Genomic DNA, 18,158 nt, shown 5'->3' on the forward strand with positions numbered 1-18,158 from the left:
TTTATATTATTACAGGACATCTTAGCATTGTGTTTTTTGTCTCAACAATAAGGGATAACCAAGTAATTTTATGATATGCATTGCAGATTTCTCATGGCTGTAAATAAAGACAAATTATTTTCTCTTTCTTTGGTATAGGTGTATGTGACAGGATGGCAAAGGGTTAGAGAGACTCAGAGACAGTAACTGTGGGTTCAGGCACTGGGGCATGCGTTTATTAAACAAAATAAAATCAAAAACATCAAATAAAAAGGGTATACAAAACAGAAAACAAAACAGTACTTTTGTCCGGCTGAGCATTTGCCTTCACAGACCAAAAACATACAGCTCCCAGCAAGACTCGCCTAACTCCTTTTCCACCAATCTCAAACAAAGGATTTTCTCCCTTTTCTGTCTCAATGTGGCTGAAGCCTAATTATTTATCAATTATTCAATCAAGGCTCCAGCCACGTTTTTTGGCAGGGATCGGAATTAACCCCATCCCTGCCAACCACCACCAGCAACACACAAACAAACCCTATTTACAAACAGGGCTCTGCCCTGTCACAGTGCATTAAGAAGCCTGTTGTCAAAGATGCAGTATGTTAATCTGACTCTGTTTGTTTAAAGGGTAACAGTTAAACAGAAGGTTTAAAATCACAAGGTGTTATTTTTTAAAGCTATAAGAGATTTCCTTAGTTCAAGCTGCTAGTTGCTACTAAACCACTTGATTGTGCTGTTGCGCCAGTGTAGCCTTGGATGAGAAAACTGTTTGTCTTCAGTACCTTTTTTTTAATATATACTTTTCTTTACTTACAGATAAATACAACAGCAATCATTTTATAAAGCAGGGGTCTCCAACCTTGGTCCTGGAGAGCCCCTGTCCAGCAGGTTTTATAGTTTCTTTACATCATCAGTGGCTAAAGATGTGGAAAACCTGTTAATCTTGACTAATTAAGCCATTAATTGGTTTAATTAAGTAACTGAGAGATTTGTTGAAATGAAAACCAGAAGCCCCAGTAGCTCTCCGGGATCAGGGCTGTAGACCCCTGGTATAAACTATTTGAAGTAAAGGAATTGGAGTGGAGTGTTGTATACAAGGTTTTTAAACTAGTTACTGTACAGCTTAGATTGTGCAGCTCTTACAAATGTCATTTTAGCAAAAAATAAGCAGATATGTTTCTGTTATGGCGTATGCAGTATCAGCATAATATTTAGATATATACTGTTGACTTAAATATTTTTTATAACAGATCCCTCCTATTTGACTTGCACACAAAAGCATTTAACTCAACCTGAACAGTATCTCTCTGTGCAGAATATCAGTATGGTTATCCTGTCTTCCTTAAAAAACAATATTACAGAAATGTCAGAACATGACATGAACGACTGCAATCGGGTTGGGCGCAGTCCATTTTCAAGTGGGAATGATTAATGTATAGTATACTAATATCCTTAAATACATTCTAATCCCCTTTGTAGGGAGGAAAACACAGATATCAGAATATTTAACCAGCTACAGTACAAATAGGTACAGCAGCATATCTGATTTAAAAAAAATAAGTCAACACATTTGGCTTTTGATTTGCTGTAACACTGATGCAAACTAAACATAATAGTTCCATTAATGTACTGTAACATCTGACTGCAAATTCCCTTCTGCTGTTTATGTTGTGTGGGAAATTATTCTGAATCTACAATGGTGTGCAAATTTATTAGAACACCCCATTGCTTCTGTAGTTTTGATATGTTGTGCATATTAAATCAAACCACTGTCAAAATAGGCAAGTTAGTGATTGTCTAATTTATTGATGACACATGCAATTCATTTAAAACAGTAAGAGAAAAGGAACACAGCCTTTAACAGGATGTGTTACATGTATGGGTCATCACTGAATAATCATGAGGCAGACACAGGTGCAGAGATTTATTATCAACACAAGTGCTGATACTAGGGTACCAGCAATGGTAGCCCTAGTGCCATATGGGTTTCTGTTTTCTCTGGCGCCACCTCAAAAGGGACCGAGACATGGCGACAGGGAACCCGACCGGCTTGGACAGAGCGACCGGAGTGCAGGATGGTGGGCGGTTGCAGCTGCTGGTAGAGGTGAGAGCCTTGGCAACAGTGCAGCGACGTCTGGTTCACCAGAAGGAGCATAACAGTCTGGGCGAACAACCGTGCCTGGTGATGCTGCAACCTGGTACTCGGGGCCCAGCGATGGGAGGTCCAAACACCAAGGTCAGGTGTCTGGGAGCACGGGTCAAGGGCCCTGACCTACAGGTGCCAAACTGTTGCCCAGGGGTGGTGGTTAGAGCTGTGGTGGAATCTAATGGTGGCACTGAAGTATTGCAGTGGTCTGATAATCATAGTGGAACTCTTACCCTCACACAGGATTTCTAAGTCTAAGATAATACATACTGTACTATGCAATTTCATATCAAAATATGTTGGTAATTTATTTTTTATTTTTTTATTCAGTATAGTGGACGGCTACATTATGTCAATGCATTATTAGTCTGTTTATTACTAGTTACAATATACTGTAGTGAGTGACCTTTCTCCATTTTCTTTTCTTGGGGATTGCATGTGGATAAACTGGATTTATATTTGTTAGACAAACAAGCATACTGTTAATATATAATAGTCATCAGTATTGCATTCCACCTGCAGCTGGAGCAACATGTACAGAGAAGGCTATTGTACGATTTGATTCCTGGGGGTCCCTGGTTCATATACAGATTTGGGAACTGGATACTAAAATACTTATTGGGAGGAGTGAGGGGCACAGTACGGTATAACTTTCATTCAGCGGACAATACACATGTCAGAATACCATGGTCTTCTTTGAGGTTGGTACCCTTTAGCAGTTATTCGTACTTCGGTGTCTGCTGATAGACAGTATTAAAATGATTTTTGAATTATTTTATATTTAGCTATGGAGATGAATCGTCATAGCCAGAGCTCACAGAAGTACAAGTATACCGTTCTGAATATTGCATGGAATAGACCGAGTAAGGGTAAAAAGTAGGCTTTTGTTCACTTTCGCGAATGCAGTAGCTGATTACAACTGCCATACTCGCATTTTCATTTTCTGAATTAATGAATATTTTCAGTCATCAATATTTTATTTTCTATATTAAATTATGTTTTAGAAGCAATGCAAAATGCATTTACAATAGAGAATGGCATTAATATCGGGCAAAAAATCCCAACACAGTTAATGCTCACAGAAATTAATGTTCACCGAAGCTCTTTGTTTTTAGTTCTAAGGTACATTTCTTATTTACGTATTTACTAAAAAATTAGTTTAAATCCATAAAAAAACTCTTGAGGTTGGGAACTCATTGTTGGCCTTGTGGGGGCTGGAGCAGTGCCACACAGGATTAAAACACTGTTTTAGTATTAAAACAGTTGAACATACCGGTGCCCTGCTTTTAATTGTTATCCTTCTTAATCTATAACAAAGGTTGCACAGTAAACTACATAATTTTCTACAGTACGTACTGCAGCAAGCTGTAGCCAAAGTAAAAATATTTGTCTTCTACAATTAAACTTGGTAAGCAGATTTCAAGGGGGAGGAAACTTTTTGTTACTGCACTAAAACTGAACGTAAACTAATTGATCTGCCTCCTTGATAAATTAGGTCAAATTAGAATATGGTATAGACATTATTAGAGAGCTGTGCAGATTGCATATGCTTCTTTCTTCAGGTTCTTTATCATGATCAATCTGGATTTATTTTTGTAGTGTAAAACATTTTGGGCTGTGTGACCTACGGTACTACCTTTTAGACCATGTAAACATTCTCTTCAGGTATTTGCTTTTAATCTGTGGAATGATTAAAGCTGCCTGCCCTTCAGTCCCACTTTTACCCAAGATAAATATGGAAAAGAACACATGCAGTACCTTTGTTCTTCAAATTCTTTGTCCTTCACCTTTGCTAAAGTACATTAATTCTTTTTTGTTAATTTGTAATAGAGTGATAACCATACAGCACCATACCGTATATACATTTGAACTGACTAGTTAGTACTCATCATGCTGGTATGTTTACAGGATTAGGGTGGAAGATCTGCTTTGTTAAACAAGTTGATATTTATGCCAAGTGATTTTTTTTTTTTCAGTAACCAGCAGAACAAACATAATTCTGCAAATGCCTATCTAAAAGGTTCAAATAAACATATTCTTTAAATAAGCATGACAACACTGCTAATGAGCAATATAGTTAAATAATACACATTTTAAGTATCCTCTTACTTGATTAGGACTGGAAAAGCTGACAAGATGTGTTGTTCTGGTAGTTACTGAGAAGGGGAGTCAATGCCTTTCAGGCAAACGGGAGGAGTCAGTTGCCTTCAGCCTGGAACACTTCCTACTCCAAGCATGCCTGCCAGTCTAAATCTCAAATTGTGCTGTAGCTCTAAAAGCATCTGGAAAAAGCTTGAAGAAAGATGTGGCATCTCCTTAAGAGTGAGCAAGAGCTAAATGCACAGCTGGTGAAGCTGATGTGTTGCATGGGTCAGTATACCTCCTCCTGTATTCTGTTACAATTTCTTAAGCTTCTGTAGTCCTTTGCTTCAGTGTTGTAATCACTGATTTTTATTGTGTGCCTGAGCTTTGGCCATGGATGGGGAATGTGCTGAGAACTTGAGAATCCTGTTGTGTAACCTTGTAACATATTCTGTTATGTTCACATAGATTCAGAATTGCTAGTTTATGTGGATAGTCACTATCAGATAATTGAAGCAGGAACAGGGTTTGTGTAGATTGCAGCCTGTTAGTTTAGCCTGGAGTCTGAGACGATGGTGCACTTTTACAAGAGAACACTAAAACTTCACAATCACTTTGGTCACGAATCACCTGCGGAATAAAATCGAAAGTATGTTATAGAAAGTAGTGTGGACATGTGTTCCTGCTGTGAGGGTAGTTTTGCAGTTAAAAAAAAAAAAACTAAAATTTTAATGGAGAACTGTAGATTTGCCAGTCTTTTTTCTTAAATCGCAGCTAAAGATTACCACTGCGAGTATTTTGATAGTTTGACAGCACAAAGAATGCCCGTTTAATTGATAAAGGTGTATATTGAAAATGTGTGTGTGTGTTACAGAAATTCAGCTTTTTATTTCAGTAGAAAGTCAATATGCTTTATGATGACTGGCATGAAGCATCCTGGTGTGGTACTATGCAGTAATTGCATGCTGTAGTTGCCACAGCAACAAGAAACAAAATATAAACCACAGACAGTACTTTGAGTAATGGAATAATAACAAGGAATATGAAATCATTGGATTTTCCTAAGCTTAAGAAAATACGTTGCTTGGTTGTTTAATTAACAGTTACATTCACTGAATTATACAGAATGGTATATTATATCACCATATTTTGAAAAGTTTTTTGAAGTAAGGCAATTTCTTCTCAAATTTCTTATTGTGGTTTTTTTTTTTTTTTTTTTTTTTTTTTTTTTTTACACACACACATGTATATTTCATTAAACTTTCATTTAGTGAAATGCCTTATAAAGAAGGTAACACTAAGCAGAAATATACATTTTTAAGTATTGTATCATTCCAATATGTCACACAGTTCAAGGACATTTCAATGAAAGCTAAGATACTAAAAAAAGAAAAAGCTTTGTTTTATAATATGTTGGTGGATGATTGCTACTGTAAAACCAACCACGTCACGTTAACACGTTCTCTACCGTACATTTCTCTACATTGTGGACTAGGGGACTTTCTAATCTAACTCTAACATTGTCTCTTTTTTGGCCAGTCGGTGTGCAAAACCATTTGAACATTATCTTTTCGTCCGGGTTATATCTAACTCCACTTAGAGGTCAATGTGATCAACCTGTATCCTACTGAGATAAGCCACAGCTAGGGTTGTTTTAGAACCTCTGTGGTTAGCACAGGGTTACCTCTGACAATATATGGTATATACTGTCCAAGAGGTCTCATCAGCGCTGTAAAAAGCTCCAACAACTGGCTTATCCTGGCTGTATGCATAGCCGGTTAACCATGTTTAAAGTATAAGAAAACTTTCAAGCCGCAATTGTACATTTAAACTATTGTATTAGTGTATTATTTCCAATATATTTTCTACACATGTCTAATGCTCAAACAACATACTGTACAGTTTGGTTTATGTGGAGACAATGCTCTGCTTAATTGTCTAAACATTGATTGTTTAATGGAGGAATAAAGGACAAAAATCTCATGAATTATTTAGCGTGTTGCCATTGCAGACATGTTGTCTGCCGAGAGATTGTGCTACAGAGAAAGAGGTAGCACAATTTTTCAGACCCTTTATTTATAAAATAGAAGATGCATATGATTATTGTAAAAATGTGTACCTTGCCTTTTTAAATATGGTATTATTATCACTTAGTAAGTTACATAGTCTGTATGTGGGTTAAGTCTTTTTTTTTTTTTTTTTTTTTCAACAAAAGTGTTTAGTCATCAGTTGGATTTTAAAAGAATGACACAGTAAAATTGAAATATTTTGGTAAAAACGTATTGAATGAAAGACTGGTTCACAACTATAAGCACATGACAAAATAGATTTATAGTTTGACACTGGGCTGAAAACCACAATGAGAGGCAGCAAATCGTATGTTAAATCCGTAGTCCTTTGCTTCCTTAGATTTCCCTCCTTGAGGCAGATTTGAACAATTATTTTTCAACGGAGTCGAAGAATTAAAAAAAAAAAAGAAAATGGACGGGAGTCATGCATCTCAATTTGTGTTTCTCTTGCTTTGTTTTAGATGAGAGGGACAGAGTACAGAAGAAAACGTTCACAAAATGGATAAACCAGCATCTTGTGAAGGTATGTTAATATTAATCCCTAATATTGCTAAATTGGTTTTCCACAGCATTCAGACGGTCATGCTTTTCATTAACGGGGCAAAAACAGTGATTTCAATTATTAGAAAGTGTTATCAAGGAATTTCAGCCTAGTCATCAGCATGGTAATTGCTATGTTATTCCAGCAGTTATTGCTTGGTTAATAGAAACACAAGCCTGGTTTTGCAGCCCTTAATTCATATCGGTACCCCATTTGTTATTGTGTATTTTTCTGCAACATGTGTGCAGATTCCATACTACATAGCAGCCTTCTCCTTTGTGTTGGTGATACTCAATTAGCTGGTGCTCTGTATTCAAGACAGCTCCAATTACTGATATTTCACAAGCAACCTCTGGAGAAGTGTCCCTGCAGAGCTATTTAAAAACCTAATGACATATCCAAATCTGGGGAAGGACGAACCGATGTCATCTTCATCTGCAGAACATCTACTTTTTCTTCATAGTGGTGGTAACATACAGTAATTGTAACTGTTAACATTCTTTTATAGACATCAACATTTTTAACAATAAACCCCAACTGATTAACACAGGCTTTTAAAAAGCTTAACGAAATGCTCACACAATACCGTATGAGATATTACTGTAACTGATGTTTGACTCTTGTACACTGTAAACAGACTCAGGTTGCCAGCACTTTCCTCACACAGCTCTTTGGGGATGTGCGTGCATCCAGAGAAGTTGCGCCATGGTGTTGGGAATAACTTGAAGGTTGTTGGCAAAAAGAAGTTCAGAACAATGTGCTTTTGAGTAATTAGTAATATTCCAAATTGAATGGGATAGTAGTATTATTTAAAAGCTGAGCTCTTCACTGTAAACCTTTCTAATTGAGAAAAGTGATTGAGACATCTGCTTAGCAGCCCTCTCTACTTCTTTCAGCCTTACAGTCTGCCCAGAGCCACAGGGGATAGCCCTGCCCCTTCAAAATAATGTGGCTAACAGGAAACAGCAACGTCAGGAGAGAGAGAGCCAGTGCCAGGTTCATACTCTTTTTTTTTTTTTTTTTTTTTTTTTTTTTTTTTTTTCAGTAAGCAGAAAATGAAATTGCCAGGTGTGTGTCAAGCATTTAAAAACGGGACAACATGTTGAGTTAGTAAAATTGTATTGTTTACCGTAACTTGAAAGTCTTAACTTTATTTACATCAGATCAGGCCCATTGTCTGTAATAACACTGAACCACTCGTTCTTTGCAAGCATCTGCATGTGTATCTGGATAATGAAACCAAAATACTGTACTACAAAATAAATATCTGAAGAACCATTTCTGTGATTTAAAACTGAAGTACAAATAAAATATACAATACAAAATCCGTGGTACTTCAGAAGTATTCTTGCACCTCAACAGTATGTTTTACACCCTCTAGTCAAATATAAGGTTACATTCATCTGACAAAGCAGCTGAGTAATATGAAAAGAAACATTGTACCAGCCTACAGACATGTTATTTTAGTACTACAGCTGTGATGCACTCTGAGCATGTGCCAGAGGATTGTTTTGTGATTGGACGAGGGTGAAACGAGGTCACAATGACCGCATCCTGTAGCTGTCCATGCAGACTGCAGACAGCGTTTTTGGTCAGGGGTGGGTGCTGAACTCGGAAGCTGCCAGTCTTAGTTCAAAACAGCATTGTAGTTGCTGTAGACAGTGATGAAAAGCCATAATGGCAGGTACAATATTCAGGAAATTCAAGATATTTGCTCACATCATTACATTAACCTTTTCTTGGATGTGAAAAGCCTGAATGCGATCTCCAGTTAGGTTGATATTGAACTGGTAATGCAGATGGAAAGTATAAATCTATCATGTTGTTTTTGTCAACCCATATCCCTGGCAATAGGGTATATTGTAGTGGAGATTCTTGTATTCATGTTACATTTGTAGATACAGCTATTAGATAGGTACCTGTATATCTGCTCATGTATTGTGAAGATTGAACATGATCTGATGTAATTAAAGTAAGACACTCAGGTTTAGCCATCTGTTAGATATATCTGTTCAGATGGTCATCCAACTGTTAAAGCTTGGTATGGTACAAATGTATGTCTTAATCAGACTACAAAACAATGCACGATCATCAACATGCATTGAAAACAATATTTTAAAATATATTCTTAAAGGGTTTGCTTTTTTTAAAAAAGTTTTTTTTGGGATAGATTTTCTGGTTTAATCTCTTTCAGTATTATAACAGTGTTTCTAATAGGAATGACATTTATATTGGTCTGGACAGGTATCAGGTAGGCAGAGCTCTATAGGAAAAGACTGCTCATCACTAGATGAAAAGCCGGGTAGATGTAAGGTGTGGCAGATTGCAATTTGATCATGGTTATTGCTTTTGTTCTAGAGAGGTCTCCAGTATGAATAATTTTTAAAGGCTTACTAACCAGGTTTTAAATCCTTCTCCTACTTTAGGCCCATTATAGCTCTTATTAGCACTAACTAGTTCAGACCCGTTATACCTCTTATTAGCGTAGCAAGAACCAAAAAGGTTTTCATAGCAATAAAATGGGAGACCAGCAATGGTGTTAATAAATTATTAACATATATCAATGTTTCTGCTAGGAAAAACTGCTGCCTGTCACAGTGACTGGTCACTAAATGTTTTACCAGTCACAACTCAAAACATCATCGGATCATGTGACACCTGTCCATTCTTAAAGCGATACACATACACGTAACGATGGAGAATAAATAGGCCTATTTGAAAAAGTAAAAAAAAAAAAAAGAAGAAAATGAATGTTATTATTATTTAGTCTGTAACTGTAGGATCTGACATGTGTAAAGGTACCTGTAGCTTTTCTGTCTTGAAAAAAGTATGCTACTTTTATAATACTAATTATAATACAATAGCAAGACATAACTTGTTTGTGTGCATGGAATCCTTTTACATTCAAAGTTTAAACCCCCCAAAAAAACATTAACTAAAAACAAAACAAGCTATATCTTACACAGGATAGAGCCTGTCATTACATAGGTAAAAATGAACCTTTGAATGCATGTCAAAATGACTAAACCTCCTTGCCAGTTACTCTGTTGTTGAAGTTTGCTACACGCAGTAAAAAAAAAAAAAAAAGGGATTAACGTAAGCAGTTTTCTCTTCTATTAAAAGCTGCTGAAATTCTTCCCCTCTGCCTTGCCAATTAGCCTGAAGTCATTTTTTCAGAAGCATTTTATTAGCTGGAATAGTTAGTAAGCATGAGAAATAATTATCTTAAGAATAAACAACAACGGGATCAGAGACAACACACAAAATAGGATCTTAAACATGAGGAAAGATGAATGAAAGTATTCTTCTGAGAGGGCAATAGCTGAACAATCAGAAACAAAATGTGTATTACACCATGACCGCGCAGCTGCACCTCAGGAAAACAATTGCTTCACTTTATATGAGTACTGTCGGGGATGCCTTTCTTATTTAATCTCACAGTTTACCCTGACAGTAATGTTTTTACAGGTACGGAAGCATGTGAATGATCTGTACGAAGACCTTCGAGATGGACACAACCTGATCTCCCTGTTAGAGGTCCTGTGTGGGGAGACCTTGGTGAGTTTCTTTAAAAAAAGAAAGAAATCAAATCTTCTTTTACAGTTTTGATTTTGAATCCCTCCTTTGCTTACACCCCTTCCCGAATCTAGTTGTATTTAAAAAAAAAAAAAAAAAAAAATCTTAAATACAATAAATACATTCTTTGGGGGAAAAAAAAAAAAGATTTGACCATTTTGTTTCATTTCGCAATTCTTAAAAAAACATTACAAGTAGTTATTAAACAGTGTAGCTCTAAATAGTTGTGCAGTACAAGCCATGAATACTGGCTCACTTTACATTTTCCAGTAGTTCTTAACACCTGTGTGTTTCAACACTGTATTCACATTAATATGACTGAACTGTAAAACAGACACTAAATAAGAAGGTAAAGCTTCAGGTAATTTAGGAATAGACACGCAAACAGAAAATAGAGATTATCTAAGCAGATATTGCCTCAATGCCAACACTGTCTTAAAGCCCAGGGAGGATCTATCAAGCTGCAGCAATCAGTTGTCTTTTTGAAAAATCTGTTCGTAATATTTTTGGACAGTGGAGGTGTGATATTTCCTGTTTTTAAAATGTAGTGGATAATACAGTAAGTTGATAGCACTGTAAAGAAATAAATTCTGCACCTCAGGACACTACAGTTTATTGACCTTGTCAGACAGCTTTCTGGATGGATAAATACACCCACGACCTTTTCACTGTAATGTCCCACCCAATTATCCAGTTGTAATGTGGATGCTGTGGAACTTTACCTGTCCTCTTTTGACCTCACATCCCTTTTCCCTGGTAGCAAACACGACACAGCCTCCCGATGGAGAAATCTCCAAATCCATTCTGTTCTCCTTTGCATTCATTTCTTTTCCTTTTTTTGTTATCTGTCCTTTCATTTCTTTCGTTTCATTCTTCCTTTTCATTTGTTGTCTGTCTTGTGTCTTCCTTGTATTTTCTTCTGTCTGATATGTTGATAAGCCAAGGGAGCGTGATTTTCTGAAGACACTGCGGTTGGTGAGTGCAGCTGGAGCATGCGCATTTGAGCAGCATGAGGATGAGCAGGATGATGATAAGGGGGTAGGTGTGGAGCCCCGTAACAGTACTAACGTAGAAGCTACTCGAGTGTGCTGTGGTGACGAAACAAGAAAACCCTTGGATTCCACATGAGGATAATTACTATCGCCTAGGATAGTTTATCTTTGTATATACAAACCAGTGTATTACTTCAAATTATAAATATCTGTATGTAAGGATTTCTCTATATATATAATCTACTGTCCTATACACATACTGTGTGTGTGTGTGTGTATATATATATATATATATATATATATATATATATATATATATATATATATATATATATATATATATATATATATATATATATATATATATATATATATATATATGTGTGTGTGTGTGTGTGTGTGTGTGTATATATATATATATATATATATATATATATATATATATATATATATATATATATATATATATATATATATATATATATATATATATATATATATACGAGTCGACCTGGTTTGGGCTTTCACATTAAAAGGCTCCAGTTCAAATCCCTGTTCTGTATTTGTGTGGCATGTATGAATGTGCTTTAGGAATAGAAGCAGATGGTTTTCCTCTTTATAAAATATCAAACCCATATTTGTGGTGCTTCAGTTAAAGTTATAGTAAAAATGGATAAAAGGTGGCGCCTTCATATTTACTGTCCACATTTTAGATTTACAGTGCTGTGAATTATAGTACTGTACATACTACAGAATATATTTTAAGTGACTAACAATTCTATAATGCATTATAAGCCACGTCCCCATTGGTACCTATTCGCAGTAATTACACTTGCAATCTCGCTGAGAGTGTAGAGGTCACACTCAGAATGTCAATGACAAAGCATTCTAAATGTTTAAACCACATCAGATTGTATAAAAACAGATTGAGTACGTTAATATTAGGTTTTCATCTGTTTTTTTTTTTTTTATTTGGATTGAATGTTTAGAAGTGTTAGGTGGCTACCTCCTAATAAAGTTGCAAATGTACTTTCTCTTGCACTCTTAGTAAGACAGACCCGTCCTGTTTTATTTGCAGACTTGACACAGCAAAGAGCGCTCGAGAAATAAACTCTCGACTTTATGAGAGGTAGTCTCTAAACACTTCTAAACATGAAGTAAACTGTGGCGGTAAGCTCTGTAATCAGTCAAGTTAACCTTAACTTTCAAAATTGTGTGACACTGTGATCATAATGATCAACCTTCGGGGTGACTGGTTTTCTGGATGGAACAGTTATTTTCAAAGGCTTGATTTATGGGGATTTGAGCTTTGACCCGCTGGTTGTCATGTGTATTGTGTACCATTATGTCACTTAAAAGAAAAGTTGTTATAAATTCCATTAGTTCCATTAGTTCATGCCTACTGCCGTAAAGACCGGCTAAATGCTGCTTGCTTCTGAGAAGATATGTGGTTCAGCTTGTTACACTGTGATCCAAAAGTATTGACACATGACCAGTATATATTGTTTTCTTCAGCAGTTGAACCTCATATACAAGCTACTGTAATTACTAAGTGAGTTGGCCCCTAATTTAAAAAAGATTTGAAGGGTGCCATCCCTCAAGAGGTGATGTGTGTCTCTGCTGCTTGTAACACCTTGACGATCAAACATCAAATAACTGTTTTTTTTGAAGCAGTTGTTGCATAAGCTCAATCGTTGTAGGCACTGATGCCCATCATTTGGTGTCTACAGCAAAAATGGCCAACTAACTTTATAATCACCCTCTTAAAAGTATGCAGACACAGATCTTATGCTTTCTGTATACAGTATTTGTTATATAGACCTACTGTACATCATGACCCAAAAATATGGAGATATTAAAACGCAATATGTATTTTTTTTTTTTTTTTTTTTTGCTGAGGTATGGTGCCCCATACAGATTTTAAAATAGGGTTAACATGTTTAAAAGGGTTGTTCCTTTTACAGGACCACTTAAATACAATTTTATGAAAAATAAATTTTTTGCTATGAGATACAAGTAGCAGAAAGAGCTTTTCTCATTAATCAGGCCACCCAGTTCTTTTATAAAGGTGTCATGGGTTTTAACATTTTTAATTGGCTTCACTTTTGAATAGCCTGTGTAGACTTGCACTGTCTCCATATTTTAAAGTCAACAGTCACAAAAACAAAATCGCAGTCATTTTTCTACAGTGACATTTTTAATTCAGTCAGGAAGTGTCTTTCTTACTCTATTTGTCATTATTCCAATCCCGCTCTTTCGCCACAATAGTCCCGATACTCAAAGCGTTACTCCAAATTGTAAGTAGCATACCTTACTCTGAAAGGTAAAAGTACAAATTACAATACTAAATGAAATAAAAAAACAATTTAAGACTGCGTACATGCCGCTTAATCACATGTCCAAGTTGTTTTTTTTTTTTGTTTTTTTTTTTATCACATTAGTAATTGTATTGTGTGCATGTTTTCTTTTAGGAAAAATCCTGCTGATGACAATTTTAAGTAAACAGCTTTGAGAGTCTAGTTCAGGGTCTTTTAATGGTTGTATTCTGTTTTGTTATGAATGCAACTGGAGATTATTAGGACGTGGAACAATAAACTGTTCATATTAGAGCTGTCCGCTAGATGGGGTCATGCACTGGTGTACTATTATATTGAATAAAAACGGACAATATACCTTTTTAACAACGACTTTCTGTCTCCCTCTAGCCTCGAGAGAAAGGGAGGATGCGCTTCCACAGACTGCAAAATGTACAGATTGCACTTGATTATTTAAAGAAACGCCAGGTAAGGGGAACAGTTACGCTGATATTTCAATGATTGCAACTTACATTATTCGGAAAAGACAGAATTAGTCCTGTTTTGGAATGAAACTTCGTACTTAACAAGATATCCATAATGACATACAGGGGTGGCTCCAGAAATAATTCTTTGTGGGGGCTCAGTCTGTGGAGCCAAGGAGAACATTTTGGGTAATAGACTGATAAACCAGAGCAGCCTCATTTTTTGTTTTTGTAGTGGTTGTCAGTATCATGATGACTGAGCTGTAATATAACTACATACATTGCTAATATAGCTGATCATGTATATTGTCTTTTGTTCTTGTGAGTGTTTTAAATGAGAAAGAACTTTAATCAATACATGGTTATGCCACACATGGTACACATGAGAAATTAAGACATAGTTTGTTTTACAAGTGAACTAATTACTGTATTACACCAAAATTAATAAAGCCCTTTTGTTGTATTTTAAACTGTGCTACATTAAAAAAAAAAAACTGTCAAAAGTTCTTTGTTTCGGCATTTTCAACCGTAGTACAATGTACTGCCAATGCTGTAACTTTAAACAAAAGGATTTGCCTATATTGTTAAAAAAGGCTGTCTGCTGGTGCAATGCATTACACACATATTGGTACAAATCTGATCAGCTACTTATTTAAAGAAAATGTAAATTAATATATATAAATAAAAAAACGGCAGAACACAAACCTATTAAACTCAAATTCATAAAACTGATGGATATGGGTACTTATTGTTGTGTCTGGTTCATTTATTTATCTAAAGTTTTTTCATGCCAGTGTCACGGCATAACTCTTTCACCCTGTGAATTTTAGCTGAGGCGAATTCTTTTTCACCCCCATTCATTATTGTCTAGGCATGCAATTCAACTAGGGTGAGAATGAGCCAAAAATACAGTTCATAAGGTGAGAATGAGCCTAAAATACAATTCACAGGGATAAGAATGAGCCTATAATACTATTCACAGGGTGAGAATGAGCCTAAAATACAATTCATAGGGGTAAGAATGAACCTATAATACTATTCACAGGGTGAGAATGAGCCTAAAATACAATTCATATGGGTAAGAATGAACTTATAATAAAATTCACAGGGTGAGAATGAGCCTAAAATACAATTCACATGGGTAAGAATGAACCTATAATAAAATTCACAGGGTGAGAATGAGCCTAAAATAAAATTCACAGGGTGAGAATGAGCCTAAAATAAAATTCACAGGGTGAGAATGAGCCTAAAATACAATTCGCAGGGTGAGAATGAGCCTAAAATACAATTCGCAGGGGTGAAAATTAGCCTAGGCAAAAATGCAAATGGTGAAAGCTAACATGGGTGAGCATTATAGGCAGCTCTCTCCTTGGTTACTAGTGAGGACGTTAGAACATTTACAATTGTTACAAATTACCAGAGAGAGAGAAAACAATACCGGTCTTTCTCTTGCTAGCCTGTGTGTCATGACAGTGAAGATTAGGCAAAAAGTAGTTGATTATATGATTATCACCTGTATTGTGCCAGCTACCTACACAATCTGTGTGATGGTCTTAAAGTGGTGTGGTTTAAGCCCCCCAAGCTTTATGGCAGAACCGCCCCTGCTGACATATCACAGAAATACACCACCCACTCGATATATCACGGGTGTCGGGGTCCAATATAAATCTGCTATATATCGAGGGCCGCGATATAGCGAGAGACCCATAGAAAAACAAATAGGATAATAACAAATACTATGCAACCACTCCCTCGTTTTATCGGGGGCATCAGGGTCCAATATAAATCCTCTACACAACCAGCTTTTTCTCATATTTCATATAAAAAGCAGCACCCCACTTTAATTCGTACAGCAGAGGGTAATTGCTTCTCATCAACTTCAGTCTCTAATTAATTTCATGAGTCTTCCTCGCCTTTCTCAAATGCACAAACCTGCTGCATTGAAATAATCCATTCCTAACATAGAAGGCCTGTTGCTAGGGAGCTGACGTCACTGCCCTGTGACTTTTGCAAGTGCAGTGCTTAAAAAAACCACTTCAGCAAGTAGATATTTAATTTGCTTTGCGTTATTGTTCTGTATATTTTTGTTTGTGATGTGCAGTACAAATAAAATAAACAGTAATTCTAAGTGCCTATGTATATTGCAGCTAAGGCATATGCAGTTAGAGTGTAAAAATGGGGAGCCAACTCCAGGACCGCGATATATCCGAATCCACAGTATAGCGAGGGGTGATATAAAGAGGAGTGGGTGTATTTTGAATTGCATTCCATGAAAATTATTGACGTTTTTATATTAAACTAAAGTATTACATTTCAAGATGGCAAAGTGACAAAATCAATTACTAAATAATTGGTTTTCTTGGAATCTCATCAATGGTAGTATAGATGATTTTCCATGCTTGGTTCAGGTCTTAAATAAGAATTGCGAGAATGTTTTACCAGGCAGTAAGATTACTTGAGAGACTAGGAGACTTTTGTTACTGTTTAATTATATATGGATATAAATAACCAGTGTTAAATGGTGCATACACAGTATTGATAAACAACACATGACCCGCATCTCTAGACAGCCCATACTCATTCTGAAGCAAAATGCTAACTACAGTACAATATGTAGTACATATAGTGTTCCAGTGATGGATGGGAACCAAAGGTGTGGCTCCATGCTATCTTTAGATAAAAGGGACACTTGCTGTTATATCTCGTTTCCCCTAGCAGTGGCGTAGTCTACAAAACTGAAGTATTTTTTTCCTACGTGATTGTTGAAAGATTGGTTTAAAGCCTGATTTAGTGACTCTTCATCTTTGTAGTACAAAATATATTTTGCAATGTATTTTACAATTGAATTGTACAAATTTGTCCCTCCACTATTTTTATTAAGGACCACTGCAATGAATTAATTGCGTTCTTGCACCCTCTGCTGGCATTGATTTGGAAATTGTCTTGTCTAGCAGTCACATTCATGAAACAGGTTTTTTGTGTGTGTGTGTGTGTGTAATTCATTTTAGCTGCACCTGTTGAGCACAAAAAAAACAGACAAACTACCTTTTCCAGTGCAGTTGGGCAATGTCCGACCTTCCAGACTTGTATATATCATTGATTCTTTCTGAATACTTTAAACCCGTCCCAACTACTGAGTAGCAGCACATTCCTATATTTCTATTAGAGACTCTGCTTCCGAGATTTAAAAGAGATTACAATTAGGAATGGAGACTTGTTTGCAGGATTTAAAGCTATATTACAGTTAATTAGGGAGGATTTAAAACAAAATGCCTAGAAATACAAAAACCCCAGAAGAATGTGCCCGTGACCATAAAGATTTTGTTCAGGAAGACAGAAAAGGACAACCTAAGTTTGCAAGTACTGTCTAGTTACTATACATATTGTGACAGAAAAAAACACCCAAGCATTTTGGAAAGTAACTGAAAACGGTAGTTTCATACAGTATATAAAAAGTGAAAGCACAGAAAAAAAACAAAAAAAAACAATTTGGGATATCTCTAAAGTAGCTATAAATAAGCACCAAAAAATGAAATGAATAGTAACCAAGAAAGAAAAGCCCTAAATATAATATCCATGTGTACCTTATTATTGTATAATATCTGCAAGTAACCTCATGTTTAACTTATATCTATTTCAACTTTTTTTTAGATAAATAATCAAAATTTAAAATTGATAATATTTCCACTCTAAAATTATTTTATTTGGTGATTATACCAAATGTGTACCTTACTGTATGTATATTAATACATTTGTAATCAAATTAATAAATACTTTTGTTTTAACAGGTCAAACTTGTAAACATCAGGAATGATGATATAACAGATGGAAACCCAAAGCTCACATTGGGTTTGATATGGACCATAATTCTGCACTTTCAGGTAGGTTTCATTTTGTGCTTGATATTTCCTTTACTGACACCTGGAGTACTATGGAGTCAAACACAAATACTGCTCTATTGCTATCCCTGTGTGGAAAACTGTCATCAAGA

General features: G+C 35.8%; 1 protein-coding gene across 14 annotated transcripts in view; it reads left to right on the top strand.

Moving 5' to 3' along the window:
- The window catches only part of LOC121316843 (dystonin-like), a 184,373-nt gene that overhangs the window by 41,948 nt on the left and 124,267 nt on the right, over nucleotides 1-18,158 (top strand). For 11 of the 14 annotated variants that reach the window (XM_041252112.1, XM_041252095.1, XM_041252101.1 and 8 more), the window contains 5 exons: nucleotides 6,741-6,802; nucleotides 10,289-10,378; nucleotides 11,336-11,434; nucleotides 14,094-14,171; nucleotides 17,956-18,048. In XM_041252112.1, coding sequence (XP_041108046.1) covers nucleotides 6,741-6,802; nucleotides 10,289-10,378; nucleotides 11,336-11,434; nucleotides 14,094-14,171; nucleotides 17,956-18,048 — 422 coding nt within the window. The remainder of the gene's footprint in view (nucleotides 1-6,740; nucleotides 6,803-10,288; nucleotides 10,379-11,335; nucleotides 11,435-14,093; nucleotides 14,172-17,955; nucleotides 18,049-18,158) is intronic. The other 3 variants (XM_041252100.1, XM_041252113.1, XM_041252098.1) reach the window with 2 other exon arrangements.

The sequence above is a fragment of the Polyodon spathula genome, chromosome 6 (genome assembly GCF_017654505.1).
Source record: "Polyodon spathula isolate WHYD16114869_AA chromosome 6, ASM1765450v1, whole genome shotgun sequence".
NCBI lineage: Eukaryota > Metazoa > Chordata > Actinopteri > Acipenseriformes > Polyodontidae > Polyodon > Polyodon spathula.